Source organism: Gymnoscopelus braueri, assembly GCF_963280865.1.
Source record: "Gymnoscopelus braueri genome assembly, chromosome: 21".
NCBI lineage: Eukaryota > Metazoa > Chordata > Actinopteri > Myctophiformes > Myctophidae > Gymnoscopelus > Gymnoscopelus braueri.
The window spans coordinates 4,089,352-4,116,848 of record NC_137623.1 but is presented as its reverse complement, the minus strand read 5'-3'; the positions used below and the strand labels follow the sequence as shown (position 1 = coordinate 4,116,848).

At 42.1% G+C, this 27,497-nt stretch overlaps 2 protein-coding genes across 2 annotated transcripts in view; both read left to right on the top strand.

The window, feature by feature from the left end:
- The window catches only part of LOC308077428 (inositol monophosphatase 1-like), a 647,768-nt gene that overhangs the window by 467,273 nt on the left and 152,998 nt on the right, over positions 1-27,497 (top strand). The gene's annotated exons all lie outside the window — the stretch shown is intronic.
- The window catches only part of LOC308077576 (cadherin-7-like), a gene marked incomplete at both ends in the record, with an annotated part of 305,706 nt that overhangs the window by 257,817 nt on the left and 20,392 nt on the right, over positions 1-27,497 (top strand). The window contains one exon of the mRNA XM_080418321.1: positions 23,400-23,517. Within this exon, the coding sequence (XP_080274447.1) occupies positions 23,400-23,517 (118 nt within the window). The remainder of the gene's footprint in view (positions 1-23,399; positions 23,518-27,497) is intronic.

Below are 27,497 nucleotides of genomic sequence, written 5' to 3'. Positions count from 1 at the left end.
AAAAAAAGAAGAGACTATGGTTGACGTTTTGAATGTGAAAACAGCATTTGCATTACAACTAGCTGTCAGCTGTCTGTTAGCTTAGCAGTCAGTCTGGGTAGACGGTAGACTTGTAACCTGTCAAGCCGTACAAGCCGCCACCTCCCACTTCCCTAATTAAAACGTCCCTATTATGTAGTGTGTGTGTGTGTGTGTGTGTGTGTGTGTGTGTGTGTGTGTGTGTGTGCGTGCGTGTGTGCGTGTGTGTGTGCGCGCGCACGTGCGTTTGTGTGTGTGTCCACCCTCGGCAGTATAGCAGTGAACAGAAAAGCAAGCAGTTTTTCTAACTGCAGCTGTTCGCCTGCACAACTTCTCTTCTTCCCAGAGAGCTATAGCAGTGTGTCCCTCTTCTGGGCATATGTCATAATAATAATAGTAGACATATATTAACACATTGGGTGCCAGCATTTTTTCATAGCAACTTACGTTGGGTGCCAGCATTCTCCCCATTGACTGCGCTTTGCTGTTTAAGGCTCTAGACTCCACGAGGAGCAAATCCATGTAAAAAAAAACATCCATTCATGTTGCGCGATGACCCTGGCTACAGCCTGGAACGATAACATTTCACTCGCGAGTTACAATGGGGGGGGATCGCGCATCGCGCATGACCGGTTTTCCCCACCGGAAACAGATTCGGAGATATAGGTGTTTTAAAGAAGGAAATAGACAGGAAGTGGATGGGAGCCATGTTTTTGTTCCGGTGATCTATCTGGCCTATCCTTCTCAAGATCACAATGGGTACTCCCAGAGCTGCTCTAGCCCCGCCCGTGTGGAGAAAAACAAAAAAAAAAAAAAGACATATTTCACGGTCTGGACCGTGTTCGGCACCGGACCGCTACTCTGCGCAAACACGGTTCAGACCGTGTTTGGCACCCGATGTGTTAACATAATAATATTCGTCAAAAATATCCAAACGTTCAGTGAAAATAACAGATCTACAAATTCACAACGCACAGCGTTTCCACGCAACGAGCTGGGCGTTGCATTAAGGAGCTTGTGGATCGACTGTGGCTCAGGAGGTAGAGCGGCCGTATAGTTCGATCCCGGGCTCCCCCAGAGTTAGTGTCGAAGTGTACTTGAGCAAGACACTGAACCCGCCCGTTGCTCCTGATGAGCTGGTTGGTGCCGTGCATGGTGTGCCTTGGATACACTTTTTGTCCGGAAAACAAATTTCACCGGAAGTAAAAAATCTGGTCAATAGAACAATTCCATTGACCAGATCTGTAGAGGGCGCAGTGGAGTAACCAAAGACGTGTTTTCCTTGCGGTGAAATATGTTGAAAATATGCCAAAATGTGTATTTTAGACGTGAAGTGGAGGGCTCAGAGTGTTCCCACTTAGTAGAGTAAGGCTTTCAACTCCCATAAAACCGCCTTTGTTTTGGTGAGTAGCGAGAATGTATATATATATATTTTTTTACCAAAGACGAGAAGCTGCGCAGCCTGGAGCTACCGCGGGTGTGAGGGGAAAGGATAGAAAGTCCCATAGCGTTAAAGGAGAACTCCTTCCAACGCTATGGACCAGAGCAAGAGGGAGTGTAGAGTATAGGGTTTAGAGTGCTAAAAAAAAAAAGAAGTCTCATCCAGTGGTTTGTGTTCACTTCACAGCTGCGACGGAGATTAAATAGTGACTCTTACCGGTCAGGGCTATAGTATAGCGTTGACTCTAGTGTAGAATAGATTATCAGGGAGAAATAACCTGCCATTTCCCCAGGCCTAATTAAGGGCATCTTGTGGCGCCAGCTCTCCAGAGAGACGCCACTCGTTACGGATCATCTGTCTTGTGCCATATTATTAATTGATATTACGATAGGGTGGGGGTGGGGGGGGCACGGGGCACCGAGGGTCACGCTATGATAGGGTGGAGACAGAGGGGGGGGGGGGGGGCATGGGGCTCCGAGGGTCACGCTTCTACAATCACTTTGGTGTAATCATTACATCCATGGCTGGACTCTACTGCTGGCATTACTGCTGCCCCCAATCTGCCACCCTGCCCCTCTCCATCACACCCTTCTATAGGGGGCTCTGTGGATTGACTGGCGTTTCCAGTGGCCCCCCGTCATCCATCTCTATTGTTTGTTATTGAAGGTTAGTCCCGTTGAGAATAGAAAACCTCTTATCCAAGAAGAGAGACCTGTATGGCCGCGAGAAGGGCAGGGGTGGGAAAAAAGTTCTCAAATGTTTTACGTAAAAGTATCAATACTGCAATGTAGAAGTAGTCTGTTACGAGTAAAAAGTCGGGTGTTCGAAATTTACTTGAGTAAAAGTACAAACGTATTGGTATAAAAAAAGTACCAAAAAGTAAAAGTACTGAAATGTTTGAAAATAGCAGATCTACAAGCTCACAACGCGTCGCGATGCGACACGTTGTGAGCTTGTAGATCGGCTATGTTCAAACAGCCGAGGTATAAAATAGGACTAAAGTGGTTAATGTATGTTTTAGAATGTAATAATTTATATCTGCGAAGAAACTAGTAACTAAAGTGTTCAAATAATTGTAGTGGTGTAAAAGTACAATATTTGCCTCTGAGATGTAGTGGAGTAGAAGTAAAAGTACAGAAAATTGGAAATACTCCAGTAAACGATAACAAAAATAAACTAGAAAATGTGCTCCTCGGAGCACAAGTCTCCGCCAGAGCACGGGTCGTCTTGGTAGAACGGGTCGTCTTGGTAGAATACGTGTGGTCTTTGATGTTCTGCAGGGGCGACTGAATATGTAGTGTCTGCATCTAAAGAATGTTCTTAAGCAATGTGTCATATGGGAGTCGTCGTAATTGACTGGTTTGTTCAAATGCTTGTCTGTCTTCTTCATCTTCATTGTCTTGAACAGTTTCAGCAGTTGATTGGTGTGTTTGATCTATGTCAGTTTTCTCTAGTGCTACATAATGTATTTGATCAAGGTGGCCAATTGTTACAGTATTAAGACTTCGGCCTTGTTGTGGGATCAATTCAACTCTATAGTCCTCTTCTGTGTTACTGTTGTAGATGAGTATGCTTTCTTAGCTTTGGCCTTCTGCGCCTTTGCTTGACCAATGTTAGGTGTTCTCAGAGGGACACACACACGCACGGACGGGTGATTTGTACTGGAAGGTACTGTTCCAATGAAGACTGATTGATCCTGTCTTACCTCACTTCAAAAGACATAAATGGCCTTTTGAAGTGACACACCTGTTTATAGGATTTTATTTCGTCATGCGTCCCTCTAGCCAATCAAAGGCATTGGTGTCAACATATTGACACGTGTCACGTGGAGCTTGACCAATGTTAGCTTGGCTAGGGGCCATGCTAACACACGGCGGGACGAAGCGAAAACATACTCTCCACCTCCGGCGGAGACAATAATGGACCTTGATATGAAAACGGTTGAAAACCTCTTGTCTGAGTGAAATCACTTTAGTGTCTGTGCCATCTATAGAGGCCCTTCAGCGTGTTGTTCAGATGTCACAGATCTCTTTAAAACACACACCTCACGGCCCCAATGTTCAGTTCATTAGAGGTGTTGCATCGAGACATGAAACATGTCAAGTGACACCACAGTGGTTATGTGTGTGTGTAGACCATAGAGTTAAAAATAATAGAGAGGGCACCAGAAATCTCCTCCCATCTACTTGCATTGAGTTGCTCACCCAGCGCATGGGCCTAATTCACCCCTTCTTCCGGGTTGGAAATTTGGTGGGCGCGGCCTATTATGGCCCCAAACGCGTCACTTCTGTGACGCGTTTTGCGTTTGTACTTTTACGCATATTGCCGCATATTTCACAACTTTCCTTATTTTTCGCAACTTCCCGCAATTTCACCGCATAAAATTGCAAAACCCCCCGCATATTTCATCGCAAATTCAAGGATTTTAGCGCGCATAATCTAGAGTTTTAGCCTGCATAATCAAGAGTTTTAGCCCACATAATCAAGAGATTTAGCCCACATAATCAAGAGTTTTAGCCCGCATAATCAAGAGTTTTAGCCCACATAATCAAGAGTTTTAGCCCGCATAATCAAGAGTTTTAGCCCACATAATCAAGAGTTTTAGCCCGCATAATCAAGAGTTTTAGCCCGCATAATCAAGAGTTTTAGCCCGCATAATCAAGAGTTGTAGCCCGCATAATCAAGAGTTGTAGCCCGCATAATCAAGAGTTTTAGCCTGCATAATCAAGAGTTTTAGCCCGCATAATCAAGGATTTTTTACCGCGTTTTTTTCTGGAGGGGTCTACCTTATAGATCTTTAACTCTTTTTTTTTTTTTTTACTTAAATTTTTATCCCACGATTTTGTAACCCATATTTTTTCACCCAGTGCCAATTGCCTACGTAATCCTGGGCGCTACTCTCCCTCTGCCAGCCGATCTTTAAGAGATCTTTAACTCTTGAGAGTGTAAAATAAAACCATTTGGTTTCATTTTACGCTCTCGGGAGTTCAATTATTGTTAAAAATCTGCATTTACTTAACTAAAGGATTGTTATTTTGATCAACGTTGGCCCGTTATCTCTCCTATGGTACAAGATCAATACAACATGGATGGAATTGTGGACAACATACTGTAACAACGATAACAACACATTCTTCAGCCTTGGGTCTGAGAGTCTAAATCTCATCAAACGGTGGGTCTGAGTGAGATTACTTTTGGCTCTGCGTCATCTATAGAGGCCCCTCAGCGCGTGGTTCGGATGTCACAGATCTCTTGAAAACACACACACCTCGCGGCCCCAATTTTCAGTTCATTAGAGGTGTTGTTGCTTCGAGACATGAAACATGTCAAGTGACTCTATTCATGTGTGTAGACTCTATTTAACCCTTTAGATACGGGAACACATCTGTGTCATTGATCTATTTGGCTATTAAAAAAATAGCAGATATACAAGCTCATAGCGCGGCACCGAGTGCCGCGCTATGAGCTTGTATATCTGCTATTTTTTTAAAAGAATGGGTGAAAATGTTTGCACATCTTTGAATATATATATATATATATTTTTTTTTTTAACTAAAATTTTTGCTTCTGGGGGGTCCCTGGAACAAAATGTTTTGAGATGGGGGTCCGCGGCCAAATACATATCATTTTGGATGGTCCTTGACATGAAAACAAATTAGAGAAAAAAAACAAAAACTGTTAGGATTTAGAAGACAGTTAGAATCCCCCAGAAGCAAAGATTTGAGTTAAAAATGTTCCCTTTAAGAAAAATATATTCAAAGAATTGCACACATTTTCACGATTAAAAAAAAAAAATCAGATCTACAAGCTCATAGCGCGGGCGCTATGAGCTTGTAGATCTGACATTTTTGAATAGCCCCAAAGTATGAAATAATGGATATAGCTTAAAATCTAAAATGACACATTATGTGTCCCTGGATTGAATGGGTTAAAAATGGCTCAGTGATCAACATTCATCTCCAGCTGCGTGGAGGAGAGCTCACCCCCTCCTCCCTCAGCAGTCTGAAGATATACTGTCATGATCACAGCAAATAAGACTGAGCAGATCCTCTGAGACTGCTTTAGGTATAGGCCCGGGTCTTCAACGTTGTCCAAGGAACCCTTATAGGAGGAGGAGGAGGGAGAGAGAGAGAGAGAGAGAGAGAGAGAGAGAGAGAGAGAGAGAGAGAGAGAGAGAGAGAGAGAGGGAGAGGGAGAGGGAGGGAGATGGGACCCCCACTATACATATTGTATAAAATGCAGATGAAACGTTTTCATAGATTTCATATAGCTTCATAGACCTGTTTGACAGCACTATCATCAGTGTTGGATTCGTGTTCATTCATGTTATTTGCAGACATTTAACCACTTAAACCTGCAATGCGTGGTAAACTGGACCGTTGGCTCTGTACTTGGTCTGCTCTTTTTTTCTCTACACAAAAACCCTTTGCCGAAAATAGCTGAACATCTATAATTTCACAACGCCTATAGCGCTGCGAGGCGTTGTTGTGAGCTTGTAGATCTTCGGCTAATGTTCCCCTTAGAATATGGACGCTAGGGTTCAAGTGGTTAATGTAAAAAAAAGAACTGTACTTTTACTCAAGCACATTTTTAATTCCGGACTTTTACTTGTAACAGAGTATTTCTACATTGCAGTATTGATACTTTTACTTAGGTAAAACATTTGAATAATGTTTCCACCATTGGATTGGAGTGCTGCAGGTGTCAGTCGTTTTCGGTGTTGTTTTGGCTGTTGATTTGATAGAGACGCCGCGGAGGGAAACGAGGAAGAAGTGTGAGAGGAACCGCTGGCCTCTCCGCTGTCACAATTAACACAGCCTCTGGTGACAGCTGTCATAGCATGGTGCTAACGACAGAGTGCCGCCCATTAGCACCACGCTTATTTATATCCTTAGTTCAATTATGGGTGCAATCTGTGTTGTGTTGGGCTCATCTGCTGGTGTAAAAGTAAAGCAGGGGTTTCTCAAACTTTTAACATGTCAAGGACCCCCAAAATTAATATGATTTGTGTTGTTGAAAAAAAAATCATATTTTGATTTTCTATCCAGATTATTAAAAAAAATTGCCGATCTACAAGCTATTTTCAAATAGCCGATGTATAGGTTTAATGTCGTTAAAACTTTGAGAACTACTGGTGTAAAAGATGGGAAGACTGTAAAAGCATGGCCAGCCAATCAGATGTGGAGGCTGGAATGTAACCACCTGATCTATAGACTAATCCACAGACGCGCTGCCTGTAGCTGCCTGTAGGCGGCCATTGCTGCGGTGTCGCGTCCGCGGAGCCTTGACACCGCAGCAATGGCTGCGCGCAGGGCAGCGCTCCGTGGATTCGTGTATACTTTGACAAAGTCATTACAATTCATTGTTTTCTCCCTGGTAGCAAACTGACGCTGTTGACGTTGCATCATGTCTGACTGGCTGTTGCTAGGTTACAGGTATATTAAGGTAATGACTTTAAGTAAGGTAAGGTGCAGTGATTGATTGAGTTAGATAATAAAATGTAATAAAGAACAAAATGATGGTAATAAAAATGAAAAACGGTGTTTACCGATCCCTGAGGGGAAATTACTTTTCTTCTGTTGACCCAGCCGGCGCGCTGTTCAGAACGAGAGCACAGGGGAGCAGGGTTTTGGGTCAAAGGGTCTTGCTCAGGGACACTTCGACACGAAAGAGTGGAGTGAGCAGAGGATGGGAACCGAGGACCTCTCTGATTCCCAGACGGACCGCTCTGAGTCACCGTTAAACTACGAGCGGCCTGCGGGCATTAATTATGTAAATGCTCTTCACTCTGCAGTTCTCTGAGCCCACACACAGACACAGACTACTTCACAACGCAGTATGTTCACCCTAAGAGTCAAGAACGTAACTTTAAATGTTTTTTCTAAAGAAGAGAGAGAGAGAGATATCGTCCCTGCCGCTTCGCGCCGCAAAGCTTGTGGATTTTTTTCCGAGTATATCAAAAGATAGCACGCATTTCTCATCCTTCTTTCCTCTAAACTGAAGCACTGATGGTGGTTTATTTGGTAGCATTTTGTAGTGACCAATCTGGGAACCCATCGCCAAATGAAAAGGAAAAACAGCGCCCTCTGCTGTTTTTGACTATCTCAGTTGGTTCTGGGAGGAAGTTGACGTAGCACCCGTGCGCAAGGAAACCGGGTTTTGGTCTGCCTTCAGCGCATCACTTCCGGTGGTGCGACTATGTTTTCATTCCCACTAACAATATTTCTACACAGAACATTAACACCACTTCTCCCAGAGAACATGGATCGTTTTAGTTATAAGCCCACTTGTTGCTATGATGAAAGAGTAAGTTAAAATATGAATATCTTTCCGTGGTTTTGTCTGCTCCGCGGACGCTATTGTTAAATTAGTTTCGGTTTGTTTCGAGTGGGGAAGGATCGACGGACACGTGAATCCCGCCCACTACATTTGATTGGGTAAAGCGTGGCCTGCTTCCTGATCTGAAGGCACGCCCACTTGTAGGCCAGTGCGTACGCGATATGACGAACCCCCCCGACAGATTCAAATGCAGAGCAGAATCTGTTCTTGAGAGATTATGTAGTGACTGACTGACTGGTTCTACTTGCATTAACTGTTCAACATTATGGGAGAGCAGAGAGTCGAGCTGCGATTGTCGTCAGTTTAACAGCCGCCCCTCCCCCTCCACAGCTCTACCAGTTCCAAGCAGCAGGCAGGCAGACAGGCAGGCAGGCAGACAGACAGACAGACAGACAGACAGACAGTATCACAAGGTTAATTCACTCATGCAAACAGTGATGTGACTTGCGAACGACAAACAAGTGATAGAATACCGATCGCGCAAGTGTCATCATTCATTTCAGAATACTACACGCCATTTTGGCGCCCACCCCCCCCCCCCTCTAGATGCTGCCCTAGGCCGCTGCCTAGGTCGCCTATACACGAATCCACGGAGCGCTGCCCTGTAGGTGGCGCAGCCATTGCTGCGGTGTCAAACTCGGTCAGCTGCTGCTGCGCGGTGTCAGTCAGCTGCTGTCACTGACTGCTCACGTTACTCTTTTACCTGCTTTTTACTAACTTTTACTAACACTAACTTTACAAAGATGCACAGAAAATCGGTACGTACTGTACCTGTGTAGCTTATGGCTGCTCCAACAGCCAAGCAGGTAAAGAGTAACCAGTAACGTCAACAGACGGATAGAACCGTAGCAGCAGCTGACCGAGTCTGACACCGCAGCAATGGCGGCGCCACCTACAGGGCAGCGCTCCGTGGATTTGTGTATATGGGAGTGCCGGCACTGCAGTGTGACGCTGAAGTGTGACCAAGTCATAGAGTTAAAAATAATAGAGAGGGCACCAGAAATCTCCTCCAATCCACTTGCATTGAGTTGCTCACCCAGCGCATGGGCTCAATTGAACCCTTCTTCCGGGTTGGAAATTTGGTGGGCGCGGCCTATTTGGGGCTCCGAACGCGTCACTTCTGTGACGCGTTTTGCGTCACAGAAGCGCGCAGCCCCGTGCGCAAGCTCGTGCGTATGCTCGTGAGTCGAGCCCATTGGTCGAAACCGTTTTCGCGTTCATGTGTTGAGGCCCCAGGCCTGCACGCGCCTGCACTACCATGAATGGCCACCATGTCCATTTGGCTTCAATGAAACCACTGGGTTCTGGGGGCTTGGACCAAGTAGGGCGTTAATTTGGGAAAAAAAACACAACAAGTTAGAATATGGAGATAAGAGGTTTCTGTCCAACAGCAAAGATATACTCTGATAGTATTTGTTTGTAAATAAATGGTATAAAACTTAATAAAAGATGATACACGCTGATAGGACGGCTTGACGGCGAAACGCGTCCGTGTGTGTCTGACCTCTGCCCAGGGATGCATTGGTCATCATGGGACGCCGTAACACGCCGTGCCACCGCTTTTTTTAGCAGGAGCAAGCACACTCACATGCATCGATTTAAAACAACCCTCAATTCACACCTCAACAAAGTTTACAAAGGCTTCCGACTGCCGGGTGTCACACCAGCATGAATTAACACATTGATTGCCAAGAACGAGTTAACTCGTTTTTACTCGTTTTTAAAATCCATCACTTGATTGCCAAGATCGAGTTAACTTTAAAAAAAAAAAAAAAAAATTTAATTTTTTAATTTCACCCAAAGACCAAGGAGATATGATTAGTTTAAGATCTAGACTCCTATCCACTTCCTTGTTAACTTAAAACTTAAACATTTTGTATCTCAGCTCCTGAGTACTTTTTTTTTTTTCAATGAAAAATCTCTGGCAATAAAATGCAAAAAATCTGAAATAACTCTGGCAATCAATGTGTTAACATAGGAATAAGCCTATAGATGCATATCAATTGTCCATTGTGTGACCTGTAGTGTAGGTGTTAAGCGACGTGCGCGTGACGTCTTTAAAATAGCGTCTCACCACTAACAAAATCCCCAATACAACACTGCATGTGCCTTATTATTATGAATTAAAAACCAGATCCGACTTTAACCCTTTAAGACCTGTCATTTTTTTATTTGAACTAAAAAAGCATTATTTTACACTTTGGCTATTCAAAAATAGCAGATATACAAGCTCATAGCGCGGCACCGAGTGCCGCGCTATGAGCTTGTAGATCTGCTATTTTTGAAAAAACGTGAAAATGTCCGCAAATCTTTGAATATATATATTCTTTTAAAGCGAACTTTTTAAACTCAAATCTTTGCTTCTGGGGGTCCCTGGAACTACATATTTTGGGACCGGGGGTCGGCGGCCAAATACATATAATTTTTGGGGTCCTTGACATGAAAAAGTTTGGGAACCACTGAGTATAGAAACACACGTTTTTCAGAATACTGTTGGGATTTAGAAGACATTTGTAGAATCGGCTTCAGGTCTTAAAGGGTTAAAGTGCTGGCTTAATTTTCTTTGTTTTGTTGTGAGTCATGTTGAGCTGTGCCCCCGGCACACTGCTGTTTGAATGAGTCAGTCAGTCAGTCAGTCAATATGCTCATTTTAGTTTCTACTATGTAAATAAAGTGGTGGCAGAGCAATTATGATTGTCAGTCTGCCGTCACTCAGCAGCACCTCACAGAGTGGCTTTCTGTGTGTCGTACCTCTTCACCATAATATGCAGCAAAGACCAGCATTCATATTTTGGTTAGAGCTGCACTATGTAGGTTTTTATTAATGAATAAAACGTGTCAAAGGTCATGTCTCACCTAGACACATGATCTGGCAAAATTCAATGTATCCCCTGAGCAAGCAGGCCGGCTCTATTAGCTACCTCTCTATACTTTATGACGGCGATAGGAGTGCTAATTTAACTCTGAGAGTGTACTAACATTTCAGCACTTGCACAGGAAACCGGGTTCAAATCCGAGCTAGAAGATGAAAGTTACATTAGTGCAGCTATATAGTTGTTAATAAAACATTCTTACAGCACTGCTGAAATTCGGTTAAATGTTTTTTTAATGTTATTGGATTATTTGATTAATCAACTCTTGGCCAGTGCATACTTGCAAAAGAGACTTTGTCTCAATTTACTTTTAACTGGTTGAATAAAGGTTATATGCAGTATCAAGTAGGGGTGGGACGATATATCGATATATCGCGATACTTTCTCCCGCGATAAATAATCGATAAACTGCAAAAACTTTTCTTTTTTTTTTTTTTTTGTGATACATTGTTTTTCCTACTCTGTATTTGTGTAATGATGATTTTGAACTGTTTGGTGCTATTTTATGTGTTTATGAATTGAATACAAGGACTATCGTGATATATCGTTGGTGAATTTTCATGCAATATATCGCGATATCGCAATATATCGATATTTTCAGATATCGTGATATATCGTTGGTGAAATATCATGCAATATATCGTGATATCGCAATATATCGGCATTTTCAGATATCGTGATATATATCGTTATCGTGGGCCTAATATCGTGATACATATCGTATCGTGAGGTACCCATATCGTCCCACCCCTACTGGAAACTGATCGCCTGCAGAAAAGTGTGACCCCTGTGTACTGAGATATTATTATTATAGCTATCATCACAAAACATGAATATACAGGCTCTTACAGGATCAAATGGAAGGATATTATAATAGCAGTTCTACAAGCTCATAGCGAGTGCCGCGCTATGAGCTTGTAGATCTGCTATTTTTGAAACATCTAGAACATTTGTGGTCCCGTCAAGCCCCCAGAACCCAGTGGTTTCATTGAAGCCGAATGGACATGCTGGCCATTCATGGTACTGCAGCTTAAAACGGCCTGGGGGCTTCTGTCACGAACGAGCGAAAACGGCTTCGACCAATGGGCTCGACTCACGAGCGTGCGCACGAGCTTGCGCACGGGGCTGCACGCTTCTGTGACGCAAAATGCGTCACGGAAGTGATGCGCAGGAGCCCCAAATAGGCCCCGCCCACCACATTGCTCAACCCAGAAGAAGGGGTAATTTCGGCCCATGCGCTGTGTGAGCAACTCAATGCAAGTGGATGGGAGGATGCCCTCTCTATTATTTTTAAACTCTATGGGTCCCGTACCCCCCCTGCTTGTAGATCTGCAATGTTCAGCTCATGTTCCCAATCACACAACGATTTGGCCGACCCCCTGTAGTAACTCTGAGGACCCCCATAGGGGTCCCGGACTCCCCTGTTGAAGACCCCTGATGTAGACTATATATATATATATATAAATATATGCCCTCACTGGTCCTCTCGTTTTCTCTAAAGGCTCAAATGAAGACACGTTCTCCCTTTTCTTTTTCTTTTTTATATCAGCTTGATCTGACAAGTAGGCATGTGTAAACTCAAAGCCCCTTTAATTCTGTGATTTATCGGCGATGCCTCGGTCTCACTCTGCAGCGGAGCCGCGGAGCCTCCGCCGCCGCCCGCTGCCGCTCTGCCTCCGTTAACGTCACTCCTCTAGAATTGATGCCTCCATCCATGTCATTCCTTCTCTCTGTCTCCTCTACTCAAGCCATTAAGAGAATGTCCCACTAAAGGAACCTTCCAGGACCGTACCCTGTATCAGAGCCGCCCTAATGAAAGGCATTATACATTACAAAGTGCTTGATTTAACCCAATAAGACCGGGAACGCATCCGTGTCATCTTTAGATTTATTTTGCTATTCAAAAAAATATCAGATATACAAGCTTGTATAATCTGATATTTTAGAAAAATCATGAAATGTTGTGCAAATCTTTGAAAATGTATATATATATATTATTTTTTTTGAAGCGAACATTTGTAACGGAAATCTTTGCTTCTGGGGGATTCTATAAATGTCTTCAAAATCATAAGTTTATTTGAAAAAAAAAAAAACGTATGTTCTCAAACTTTTTCATGTCAAGGACCCCCCAAAATGTATTAGGCCGCGGACACCCTCATATCTCAAAATATGTTGTTCCAGGGACCCCCCAAAAGCAAAGATTTGAGTTAAAAATTTTCGCTTAAAAAAAAAAACATAAATATTCAAAGATTTGAGTAAAACATGTTTAAAAAAATATATATATATTCAAAGATTTGCACTCATTTTCCACGTTTTTTCGGAAGAAATAGCAGATCTACAAGCTCATAGCGCGGCACTCGGTGCCGCGCTATGAGCTTGTAGATCTGCTATTTGTTTTTTTTAAATGGCCAAAGAAATCATAAAATGACACACAGATGCGTTCCCGGTCTAAATGAGTTAAGGATGATTTGCTGTCCTTCTTCTCTCTCCCCCTGCCATCCTGCCATGCAGCCAGGAATGAATGAAGGAGGAAAAAAAGACCTTCTCAGAGTCACAGAGATAAAGCTCAGGAACCCCATCTGCAATATTCAAAAGGAGGACATCAAAGGGTTCAAATGCACTGTATAGTATTCATAATGGGAGGGAGCAGGGGGGGGGTGGAACATCTGAAGAAACATCTCGTGATGTGTAATGTACGGGTATATGTGTCTGAGGCGCAGATGGCGTGGAGAGGATCAGAACGGTTATTAGCCCACTCAATCCGGGAACACATCTTTAGTGTCGTTTTATAGATGTATTTGGGCTATTCAAGCTCATGTTCCCAATCACACAACGATTTGGCCGACCCCCTGTAGTAACTCTGAGGACCCCCATAGGGGTCCCGGACTCCCCTGTTGAAGACCCCTGATGTAGACTATATATATATATATATATAAATATATGCCCTCACTGGTCCTCTCGTTTTCTCTAAAGGCTCAAATGAAGACACGTTCTCCCTTTTCTTTTTTTTTTTATATCAGCTTGATCTGACAAGTAGGCATGTGTAAACTCAAAGCCCCTTTAATTCAGTGATTTATCGGCGATGCCTCGGTCTCACTCTGCAGCGGAGCCACGGAGCCTCTGCCGCCGCCCGCTGCCGCTCTGCCTCCGTTAACGTCACTCCTCTAGAATTGATGCCTCCATCCATGTCATTCCTTCTCTCTGTCTCCTCTACTCAAGCCATTAAGACAATGTCCCACTAAAGGAACCTTCCAGGACCGTACCCTGTATCAGAGCCGCCCTAATGAAAGGCATTATACATTACAAAGTGCTTGATTTAACCCAATAAGACCGGGAACGCATCCGTGTCATCTTTAGATTTATTTTGCTATTCAAAAAAATATCAGATATACAAGCTTGTATAATCTGATATTTTAGAAAAATCATGAAATGTTGTGCAAATCTTTGAAAATGTATATATATATATTTTTTTTTTTGAAGCGAACATTTGTAACGGAAATCTTTGCTTCTGGGGGATTCTATAAATGTCTTCAAAATCATAAGTTTATTTGAAAAAAAAAAAAACGTATGTTCTCAAACTTTTTCATGTCAAGGACCCCCCAAAATGTATTAGGCCGCGGACACCCTCATATCTCAAAATATGTTGTTCCAGGGACCCCCCAAAAGCAAAGATTTGAGTTAAAAATTTTCGCTTAAAAAAAAAAACATAAATATTCAAAGATTTGAGTAAAACATGTTTAAAAAAATATATATATATTCAAAGATTTGCACTCATTTTCCACGTTTTTTCGGAAGAAATAGCAGATCTACAAGCTCATAGCGCGGCACTCGGTGCCGCGCTATGAGCTTGTAGATCTGCTATTTGTTTTTTTTAAATGGCCAAAGAAATCATAAAATGACACACAGATGCGTTCCCGGTCTAAATGAGTTAAGGATGATTTGCTGTCCTTCTTCTCTCTCCCCCTGCCATCCTGCCATGCAGCCAGGAATGAATGAAGGAGGAAAAAAAGACCTTCTCAGAGTCACAGAGATAAAGCTCAGGAACCCCATCTGCAATATTCAAAAGGAGGACATCAAAGGGTTCAAATGCACTGTATAGTATTCATAATGGGAGGGAGCAGGGGGGGGTGGAACATCTGAAGAAACATCTTGTGATGTGTAATGTACGGGTATATGTGTCTGAGGCGCAGATGGCGTGGAGAGGATCAGAACGGTTATTAGCCCACTCAATCCGGGAACACATCTTTAGTGTCGTTTTATAGATGTATTTGGGCTATTCAAAAATAGCAGATCTACAAGCTCATAGCGCGGCACCGAGTGCCGCGCTATGAGCTTGTAGATCTGCTATTTTTGTCTGCTATAGATCTGCTATTTTTGTAGATCTGCTATTTTTTGCTATTTAATTGTGAAAATGTGTGCAAATCTTTGAATATATTTGTATATATATATATATATATATATATATATATATATATATATATATATATATAGATATATAGATATATATATATATATATATAGATATATATATATATATATATATATAGATATATATATATAATTTTTTAACTCAAATCTTTGCTTCTGGGGGTCCCTGGAACAACATATTTTGAGATGGGGGGGCGGGCGGGTCCATGGACAAAAACATATCATTTTGGGTGGTCCTTGACATGAAAAAAGTTTGAGAACCACTGATATTATAGCAAATAAATACAAATTTAAACTGTTTGGATTTAGAAGACATTTGTAGAAAAGATTTGAGTTACAAATGTTTGCTTTAAAACATGTATATATATTTTTAACACATTTTCACGATTAAAAATAAATAAATAGCAGATCTACAAGCTCTCGCTGGTGCCGCGCTATGAGCTTGTAGATCTGCAATTTTTTTGAATAGCCCAAAGAAATCTGAAAATGACACTATAGATGCGTTCCCGGTCTTAACACATTGACCGCCAGAGGTTAATCTCATAATGTACTCACCAGTGCCAACGTTTTATTGTTGTTTTTTGTTTTTTTCACGTCGCCACAGATCTTGTTAAAATCCTTAAGATTGAGCTGTGCACTGTTTGTAAACATCGCGGAGATCTCACTGCTTCTACCAGTGAAGACCACGTGTCAAACGGAGCCGCCATGTTTGAGTTCTGACCGTTTAAGTTAACATGGGAAATGCGAGGATGAAAAACTACATGTTTACAGGGGCTTTTACAGGGGTTTTTGGGTACGACTTAGAATGGAGACAGACGGGAAACAAAAAACGTGATCGCACTTCCGGTCGAGATCGGGTGGTGTTACACTGAAAATGGTCCCCCTAGAAAAAAAAAAAAAAAAAAGGAAAAAGCACCACAGCCCGTAGGCTACGGGATTGGCGCTTAACCGTTGGATTTAACGGCCCGTAGAACTACGGGCCCGGCGGTAAATGTGTTAATGGGTTAAGATCTGGGGGGGGGGAGGGGCAGGGAGGGGGGGCTACATGTCAAAACGAGCAAGAGAGAAAGCCTTCGTTTGAACGTTTGCTACCTCTTCAACCAGCCGTGATTCCATCTTGAAACATCGTTTTTTTTCTCTCTGAAACGCACACCGGCTAGATTGGCAAAACAAATAGCTTGTTGCACCTGATACCAATGACCTTTGTGTTAGCGTGATATCTGCGTTATGCGTTCCCCGCGTGTGTCTGTATGCCGACGACGCTACTACTGCTACGCTACGCGCCACGGCGGGAGAGATAAAAGGGTGTCCTTTTATATGATAGGCTTTTCCCGTTGATGAAAGTGCAAGTGTTTCCATTTTTGTTGCAGATAGAGAGTAAAATATTCATGAGTTTTTCACTCAAGCTGCCAGTTTTAATAATTGGCAGTTCCCAGCGTTTTGCCACCTTATACTGCAGGGCTCCCCGCTACCTGACAGCTTGTAAACCAGCAACGTTTAAGCCATTCAGAACGGGAACGCTTCTGTGTCGTTTTTTTTACTTTGACTTGAATTTTTGGCTATTCAAAAATAGCAGATATACAAGCTCATAGCGCGGCACCGAGTGCCGCGCTACGAGCTTGTAGTTCTGCTATTTTTGAAAAATCGTGAAAATGTGTGCAAATCTAGTATTATATATATTTTTGTAGATCTGCTATTTTTGGAAAATGTGTGCAAATCTAGCATTATATATATATATATATATTTTTTAAGCAAGTATTTGTAACTCAAATCTTTGCTTCTGGAGATCCCTGGAACAAAATATTTTACAAATCTTCGCTTTTAAAAAAGTATATGTTCAAAGATTTGCACACATTTTCCACAATTGTTAACAAAAAAATTGCAGATCTACAAGCTCATAGCGCGGCACTCGGTGCCGCACTACGAGCTTGTAGATCTGCTATTTTTGAATAGCACAAAGACATCTTAAAAATGACAGAGATGCGTTCCCGGATCGAATGTGTTAATCACGGCCGACAACTGATAAAGCATGTCCCCCGTTATACTGATGGAGCGCTGCCTTTTTACCATGCTTTGTTTCATGTATTTATTTTAGCTTTTATTTTTCCGTGTTCTTGATCCTAGATGCTAGGATTTTGCTTTGAGTTGTGAGATCATGTGTGTGATCATTTGTTTAGTGTGAAGTGCTTTTAGGAGTCTCTTTTGATGGTGGGGCATGAGTTCTTAACAGGACTGTGTTGGGTATTTTATTTGTGTCGCTTTACAAAGGACTCAGAAAAAAAAGCTTGATCTGGATTTGTAAGGACGTTGTTGCTGCAGTATAACAGACACTTTGATGGCCATCGTTTTGCAGGCCATATGGCAGGCTGGTGTGTGAGATAGGCTTCTGTTTGTACATAATTACAGTGGTGGATAGTAACTAAGTACATCTACTCAAGCACTATACTTAAGTATTTTTGGGCGGTGTAGTCGCCCCTATAAGTGGGGTTGAGACACCTCATTAGTATTAGTTTCCTGCACTGTGATTGGCCCAGCTGGCCCAGTTAGCTGTACTGTGATTGGCTGACTCTATTGGCTGACTCTATTCAGCACTGTGATTGGCTAGCGAGACACATGATGACATTAAAGGAGTAGTTCACCCAAGAAATGACTTATTTTCTATCAATTACACACCCCATGAAGCATTGAATTCATGGAGATTTGTTTGTTTTTATTGCATTCCTAAGCCAATAATTTGATAACTGCCAGTCTCTCCGGTAGGAGACACAAAGAGTCTCCTTTGTGTCTCCTACCGGATACATTAGCATCTTTATTATTATCATCACATTATTGGCTTAGGAATGTGACAAAAACAAACAAATCTCCATGAATTCGAGGCTTCATGGGGTGTGTAATAGACCATATTCACACGGCGGCCATATTGGAATTTAACATTGAAAGTGCCACCCCGTTGCCGTGGAAACGGGGTGGCACTTCATTGACTTAATAGCAACATGGCTGCCGTGTGAATATGGTCTATGGATAGAAAATAAGTCATTTTTTGGGTGAACTACTCCTTTAATAACCTATAAATAAGATTATGGACTTCCAAAAATCAATTTTTTTTGGAAGTGAGCTTCCATCACTATGATGACCACTGTGATGACCACACCGCCCACTTCACACTGGGTGTGATTTTTACTTTACTTGAGTATTTCCAATTTTCAATACTTTTACTTCTATTCCACTACTTCTCAGAGGCAAATATTGTACTTTTACTCCACTACAATTATTTGAAAACTTGAGTTACCAGTTACTTTGTAGATTTTGATTATTATTACAAAACAGACATCGGGACGCATTGTGAGCTTGTAGATCTGCTATTTTCTAAATATATTATTATAGAGTATTTAACTTGTGAAATGGGACATTCTGCATAATGAGTACTTTTACTTTTGGTACTTTAAGTATATGTTGATGCCAATACTTTTTTTCACTTTTACTCAAGTACATTTGTTGTACCAGACTTTTACTTGTAACAGAGTATTTCTACTTGTACTTACAAAAAATGTAGTACTTTTTCCATCACTGCATAATGTCCTGAGAGGGGAGGTCATTCTTTAGTTTTTGTATATGAGGTATAGGTATTCGCTATAGTACCGATGTGCGAAGGACATTGGTATTAAGTTAAGACCTGAAGCCCATTCTACAAAATGCAAAGGAGGACCCCCAAAATGATATGTATTTGGCCTATAGAGTTCTCAACGGGCCTGAAAATTAAGGCCCTGGCCGTCCTGAACAGGGCCCGGCCCGAACAATGACCATAATTTTAGGCCCAAAAACCCTGACAAAGTGTCACGGTGTGCTTAAAGTCACGTTAGGAGTCGAACTACGCATCCAACAAGCTTTGAACCGAGCAGATTGGACATTCCGTTCCAGAGATAATGGACAAAACATCTTGAAAACGGCCACTTTCGGCAGTTAATTTTTTTATAACACAGGCTAGGAAAGTCGGACGGCGACAAACTAGAAACCTGAGTAAAGTTCACGTTGAGCTGCATCCACTGCCATTTCCGTCGGCCTCACCGTTCGCGTTCGGCTGCTAGGGGGGGCAGCTGAAATTTCCTTTTTAAGGGTAATAGACTTTTTTTTCTTTTTTTTCACGGAACCTGAGGCTCGGCTAATTAGCGTACATGTTCGCCCCGGCCAAGCCCGAAAACATGGGGTCGGGTAGGGTCAGGTTCGGGCAGAATTTGAGAACCCTAATTTGGCCGTGGACCCCCCCATCTGAATTTTTATTTATGCCAGGGACCCCCCCAGAAAAGAAGAGTCGTGTTAAACAATTCAAAATTATTTCCAACACTTTCAAGACTTTTAAAGCAAAATAGCAAGATGTAGAAGCTCGAGCTTTTCTGCTATTTTAGAGAACTACCGCATGAGTTTTCTGAAAAACGTGTGTTGCTTATATCTAAAATGACTAGGATGCTTTCCTGGTTTCGATGGATTAATGTAGCTTGTCTTTTGTATGGCTCTATGAGCTTTCAGCTCCAGAAAGTACACGGTTGCATTACATATTCAGAGAAGCAGATCCGCTATGCAGATGTAGCGCGTGAATACATTGTTTTTGTTCGTTAATGCGATTCGACTGCATTATTTCCATACGGCTGTCAGCGGAGGCTAAAGAGTAACGGGAGAAGACAAGCCGGTTCTTTCCCTCTGAAGTTTTAGACGGGCGAAAGGAGAAGTGGGCTGAGCAAACCTTACAGTACTTGTTTAACCCATTAATACCTGGAACGCATCTGTGTCACTTTTAGATTTCTTTAGGCTATTCAAAAATAGCAGATATACAAGCTCATAGCGCGGCACCGAGTGCCGCGCTACGAGCTTGTAGATCTGCTATTTTTGAAAAATCGTGATTTTTTTTTTTTTACATTTTTTTCCGAAAAACTGTTAGGATTTAGAAAATGTTTAGAAGCGGCCTCAGGTCTTAATGGGTTAAGATGATTAGCTGTTGTTTTGCATCGCCTATAGCGAGCCATGAACGATTTGCATCGTGAGTCATTCTCTGCACCGTGTGAATGATCAGACGGCAAAGCCTCGACTGTACGATCGTTCGTTGTGGATTAGCATCTCTAGATATACAAGCCCTGCAGTGATGACATGTTCCGCTGGTATTCATGGATTCAAGTTCTCAGTCGTCTCGATCATGACTGATTTCAATCATTTGGATTCCATAGCAGCCAGTATGTCTTCTTTGAAAGCGTGTCGCGCACTGTAAATAGCCGATCTACAAGCTCACAACGCGTCGCGCTTGTAGATTGGCTATTTTCGGACATTAGTTATAATAAAGGTTTCATCAAATTTCTATTTTTGAGTGGTGCTAGCCACTCCAAGGAGTGACTTTGTCTGTGTGTCTGTCTGTGTGTCTGTGTGTCTGTGTGTCCGTATGAGCACGGCCTCTCTGTATGTTTGAGCACAGCCTCAACAGCTGCGGCTGATTGCAACACAAAGATGCAACCAGTTACACTAATTATACACACACACACACACACACACACACACACACACACACTCACACACACACACACACTTTTGAGTAAAAATACTTAACATGAGTAAAAATACTTAAAATGAGTAAAAATACTTAAATATTAGTAAAAATACTTTAAAGTTCCTAAACTGAGTAAAAATACTTAAAATGAGTAAAAATACTTAAAATGAGTAAAAATACTTAAAATATGTTAAAATGAGTAAAAACACGTAAAAATCAGTAAAAACATTTTAAAGTACTTAAAATGAGTAAAAATACTTTGAAGTCATCAAAGTCTGTAAAAAGTAACTAACGAAATGAACTCATGAAAGGCACCACTCTCTTCACATTGGGTGTGATTTTTTATGTTTCAGTTGTTTTTTTTCTGGACTTTGATGTCACAGTCCATTAATCCCGCCCCCTCTATACAGTAAAGTGCCATGATCTGGTACCAGCCAAATTTAGAACAAACATGGGGATTCTTATTGATTGATGTACTTTATTTAGTAACACATGGGAACAACTTCACATGGAAGTACAAATTATCAATACAAGGTCTACTAATCTGGAAGTCTCATAAAGCACTAAGCTTGTTTCAAATGAGATTCCCACGCACACAAATCATGATGACATATAAGAGACAGACAGATATACACACTACTATACAGAATGTCATACAATCAGCTTACAGGTTACTGTTATGAAGAGTGAAAAATATGTACAAGAGAAGAAAAAGGGAAAAAGTGCGGGGAGGGGGGGAGGGGTGGGTAGGTTAAGACTTAGACATGGGCCATTTTCGAATTGCAGCCTCCTGAAGCTGTTTCTTTAGGGCAGTTTTGAAAGTGAGTTGGGTTTTACACTCCTTTACTCCTTCTACTGCTCTGCCACCAAAATATGGAATGTCCCTGAACACCATCCATTAGAATATGTTTAACACCGACTGGTTTCTTTCTAAATTGGTCCCAAAAAAAAAAACATCTATCAGGAGACACAAAAAAGGGAGAAAACATGTATAATTAAAGAAAGTATTGAAATGTAATTGAAGGTCATTATTAAACGTGGTCTTACCTTTGCCAGCACAGACAGAGAAAGGGCCAGCGGTATCCTTTCCCCAGAGGAAGCCCGTCACAAGTACTTACAGTACAATTCATGAAAGAGGAAAATCTCATCTCTAAAAGGGCTGCCACGCTTCTTGCCAAATAAGCACTTTGGCTTGAAGTGATAAGTGATGTAAAACCACGGCCAACAATATAAAACAAATCTGTCCATAAATCAAAAAGCCGGCCGGTTGATTTTCTCTCCGTTTCGCTCGCCCCATCGCTCAGCGTAACGGTACAGTGTTACGATGTGAGATTTACGCTATCGTGTACGTTAACCCTTCGAGACCGGGAACGCATCTGTGTGTCATTTTTAGATTTCTTTGGCTATTAAAAAAAATAGCAGATCTACAAGCTCATAGCGCGGCACCGAGAGCCGCGCTATGAGCTTGTAGATCTGCAATTTTTTGTTGTTGAAAGATCGTGAAAATGTGTGCAAATCTTTGAATATATATATAATATATTTAAAAGCGAACATGTGTAACTCAAATCTTTGCTTCTGGGGATTTCTAATGTCTTCTAAATCCTGAAAAAAATTTTCTATAATCAGTGGTTCTCAAACTTTTTTCATGTCAAGGACCCGCAAAATTGTATGTATTTGGCCGCGGACCCCCATCTCAAAATATGTTGTTCCAGGGACCCCCCAGAAGCAAAGATTTGAGTTAAAAAATGTTGCTTTAAAAGAAAATATATATAGAGATTTGCACAAATGTTCACAATTGTTCAAAAATAGCAGATCTACAAGATCGTAGCGCAGCACTCGGTGCCGAGCTATGAGCTTGTAGATCTGCTATTTTTGAATAGCCAAAGTATAACATAATGGTTAAAGTGGTTACCCACTTCCCAGTCTTAATGGTTTAATCCACTCGGGAGTGAAACTGACGCTAACTTCCACGTGGGTGATTGGATGACTGAATGGTTCCATACAGACACAGAGAAGCAACAGTTATATTAATAGTCAATCGGCCAACGAAGGGATGGGATGATAAACAGGATGTGCATGTACTTTCTCTAGAGGAAGCCTTTATGACCTGTAAAATAGATAATTGTCTGGCTGGTTAAAACCGGACTCAAAGGGCCACTGTGAGGCCTAACTGGGTTGTAAGGTCAGCTAGTCGTCCTTATACTCTGGAGAGAGTTAAGATGACCTTCGAGCGTTGCTGAGGACACTGAATTAACCAGCCCAGGGTGCTTTATACCGCTGGATGTGGCCCTTGATGTCACTACTGTGATGTCAGGTAGTGTAAGGCATATCCATATATGGAGCGGGCTATGTCAGCTGGGACTATGGTGTCAGTACCGGAGGTTTCGGTTATCTCCGATTTCCCAAACACGTAAACCAGGAAGTGAATGGAGCATCTTGGGATCACGTGATCTCCTGGTTCTGTGTGCATTTGGGGATGAAATGGTCATGCATGTGTTTGCACATGCATGACCCCCAAAGTCGTCTAAATCGTCCGTGGCAGTGTGGGCCTTTGGAAAAAAAAGTCGTAAAAGTCGTGCTTGGCAGTGAATGAGTTAAGATTTGTGTCCTTGTATGCTCTCCTTTATGCGGAATAAATTGTTAAAGTGTGTGTGTGTGTGTGTGTGTGTGTGTGTGTGTGTGTGTGTGTGTGTGTGTGTGTGTGTGTGTGTGTGTGTGTGTGTGTGTGTGTGTGTGTGTGTGTGTGTGTGTGTCTCATTGATGTCCTCAGGTGATCCAGACCATCAGTGCGGTGGATAAGGATGAGCCTCTCAGCGGACATCGTTTCTACTTCGCCCTGGCCTCGTCTGTCGCCGGAAACATGAACTTCACTCTGAGAGACAACAAGGGTGAGACCTTTTTAAAGGGCAATAACATCATTCACCAGCCTGTTCTCATCTCATGAGAAGAAACGCCTGTAAACGAACTACAGCCGAGAGTGTCTACAGTCCCTTTGAATGTACTTCCCTCGTAAAATGTCTTTTTTTTTACCAGGTGCAGGTCTGGTCTATGAAGAGACTGACATACTAGTCGTCCACGACATATTCGCAACATGTTTTCAATCATTGGCTGTCCTGGCTGTCCTGTACTCCTTTAAGCCAATGGGGACACTTCCCCGTTTTGCCTGTCCTTTAAGCCAATGGGGAGACGGGCCGTCCTCCCATGCTATGGGATCGTACGCCCTCCCGTCTCTGTCTTCTCCCCCTCTCTCATTCACTCTGCTGCGACTGACGACGAGCGTGTATCACCGCCCGGCCGTCAGCGCTGCTTAGTGTCGCTCGTACACTCTCTCACACACACACACACACACACACACACACACACACACACACACACACACACACACACACACACACACACACACACACACACAAACACACACGCTCACAGCGAGAAGCACCTGGTATAATATGACTTGTCATTTTTTCTTGTTTTTTGACCAATCGCGGCACAGTTTCCATGCCCAATGTAAACTTCACAGCATCGGTAACTTCCTTGGGCGGTACTTCTTGTTACTTCCACTTAGACTGATTGATTGATTGATTGATTGATTGAATACTTTATTATAAGTTTGCAGAAAAAAAGCACATGAAAGTACAGTTCAATACCAGGTCAGCTAATAGAAATTAAAACCCAAGAAAGCCTATGGCTTGTTTCCATTGGGGTCCTTTGTACTCAATTCATAGTGACATTAAATTACACAAATACAATACTATGCAGCACATCATAAAAACAGTTTAGGAAGAAGAAAAAAAAGTGCAGTAAACATTTCGGGGGGGGGGGGGGGGGGGGTAGCCTGGTAAACCCTCCCTCCGGAAATCTCATTTCCATTTGATTTCAGGAGTGAGTCTGGCCTGATCCGCCTTTCTGTAATATTGGCTGTGCTGGAGTTGGGCGGGAGTAATACCGTTGACTGACAACCCCTTCAGCCAATGATAATTTTTCCCCTTCAGCCAATCAGCAGTTCACCAGTCTAATGTGACGCAACGAGACTTTTGAGACGATCCATGCCCAAAATGGGTTGCCTTATTCGGATACATGGGTGTCACTGCCCGCCCCTACCGGTTCTCTACATTTTTATTTTTAAATAGGCTTTGTCATGATTAATTGACCACATATATGAAGTTAAACAACTAAATTCTATCCAAACGATATCTTATAAGTAAATTCCGTGCCTCAAAATAGAAGTTAGAGAGCTTTTTGAAGTAAAAAAATTGCGGAGAAAATAGCGCACAAGAAAAAGATGGCTGCCGTTCGTGTTTTGGGCTCACTCGAACTCGCCACCTGATTGGCCAACGTAAGCTGTCAACCACAGAACAATGAGCGACGACGCTGATAGGCGCGGCCGTTTGGCATACACAGCCAATATTGCAGAGCCAATATGCCAGACTCACTCCAGGAATCAAATAGAAATGAGATTTCCGGAGGGAGGGTTTACCAGGCTAGGGGGGGGGGGGTTACACTCCTTTACTGCTTTTGGTAAGGCATTCCACATTCCATAGCAGGAGAACGAATAGACACTTTCATAGTAGCCTGGTTCCAGACGAATCTGCCTTTGCAAAATTGCATCGCACTTTAGCCCTCGGCAGATTAGGTCTGGCCCCCCTCAATAGTGATTTCATTGCTCTCCCTCCGCAGTCGTGAGGTACCAATCAGGGCCCAGTATCCAAATGTGGGCGGGCTTATCACCTTATTTGGAGCAATGACGTACAAGGAAGCACTGCTCTGATTGGTTCGTACAAGGAAGCACTGCTCTGATTGGTTTAGGTCTAACCGATAGAGTCCGTTTGAATCTTTTTGTAACCGCCCCTTGGAAAAAAATCTATGGTTGATAGGGACCAGACTAATATCCACGCAGTGTGTCGTGTGATATTGTCTGGCCACGCGAGGCTACTTTCATAGTGGTTCTTGTCCAGCGATACAGCGAGCCAATAGGATTTTTTTAAATATATATTTTATGCCTTTTATGATAGGACAATAGGCTGACAGGAAATGGGGAGAGAGATGGGGGGGTGACACACAGCGAAGGTCGTCGGGAATGGGTTTCGAACCGGCAACACGCTGCCAGGCTGGCATTGCAGCCTATAGGGTGCCTGGGCCGCCACGCTGCAGCCCAACCCAGTTAATGAGGATTTTATAGTCTACGTCGTCTACCGACAAAACATCAATACTGCAATGCAGAAGTAGTAAAAGTCCGGAATTGTTTGAAAATAGCAGATGTACAAGCTAAGCTGTACAACGTGTCTGTGAGCTTGTAGATCGGCTATTTTGAATTAGCCTAGTTATAAAATAAGGCTGAAGTGGTTAATATATGTTTTATAATGTAATCATTTATATATAGTAACTACAATTTTCTAATAATTGTAGTGGAGTAAAAGTACAATATTTGCCTCTGAGATGTAGTGGAGTAGAAGTAAAAGTATAGACGATTGAAAATACTCCAGTACTCAAGTACTCAAGTACTTAAGTACAGTACTTGAGAGTAAATATACTTAGTTACTTTTCACCACTGCTCTCAGATCCAATCTGAAACTTGTTCTCTAGGGTCATCATAGTTATCCCTGTGACTTCTAATCAGTATTTATCTTTGGCAACAAAAATGTGTCTCAGTGCTGCATGTCAATATAGGCTTACAAAAGAAATGAAACAACATGAATACATTTTTAATGCGTTTAATAATTCAGATCCACAGGCTCGGAATGTGGCACGAAGCGACGCACTTTGAGCCTGTGATATAGAATACACTGCAGTCCCTTGTGCCTACGATCCCTCCATGAGCAATGAGACATCGTTTAGCAGCAGATACCACCAGTGGTTTAAAGTAACTAAGTACATTTACTCAAGTACTGTAAATAAGTACAATTTTTGAAGTACTTTTACTTTACTGGAGTATTTCCAATTGTCTAATACTTTTACTTCTACTCCACTACATCTCAGAGGAAAATATTGTACTTTTACTCCACTACAATTATTTTAAAACTTAAGTTTCTAGTTACTTTGCAGATATAAATTATTACATTATAAAACATACATTAACCACTTTAGCCCTATTTTATACCTAGGCTATTTGAAAATAGCCGATCTACAAGCTCACAACGCGTCGCATCGCGACGCGCTGTGAGCTTGTAGATCTGCTATTTTCAAACGTTTTATTACTTTCACTTTTGGTACATTTTGATGCCAATATTTTCATACTTTTACTCACATATGTTTTAAATTCTGGACTTTTACTTGTAACAGTTTGTCTATATTGCAGTATTGATACTTTTACTTAAGTAAAAAGAAACTGACTGCAGTCCCTTGTGTGTACGATCCCTCCGTGTGCAGGTGAGACATCGTTTAGCAGCAGACATCACACATGTTAGTGTAAACATAGCTGGCACAGTGCCAACAGTCTGCAGTCTTACATACACAGAAAACGGTGCTGTTGCACTAACCTATGAAGAGTGCCGGTCCCCTTCCGTATAGGTCATTGTGATTTGCAGCGGTGGAAAGTAACTAAGTACATGTACTCAAGTACTGTACTTAAGTACAGTGTTGAGGTATATTTTTTTAGAGTACTTCCAATTGTCAATACTTTGACTTCTACTGCACTGCATCTCAGAGCCAAATATTGTACCATGGCCTTCGTTGCCCCTCAGTTTGGCCATGTGCCCCTCAAAAAACAGAAAATGAACAACATCAAAGGCCAAGTGGCCTTGCCCGGACCTAAAATGTCAAAATTCCAGGCCTGCTTTGGCTATTTAGAAAAAAATTCTATACATGGAAAACTTGTGAAATGGGACATACTGCATAATGAGTACTTTTACGTTTGGTACTTTAAGTATAT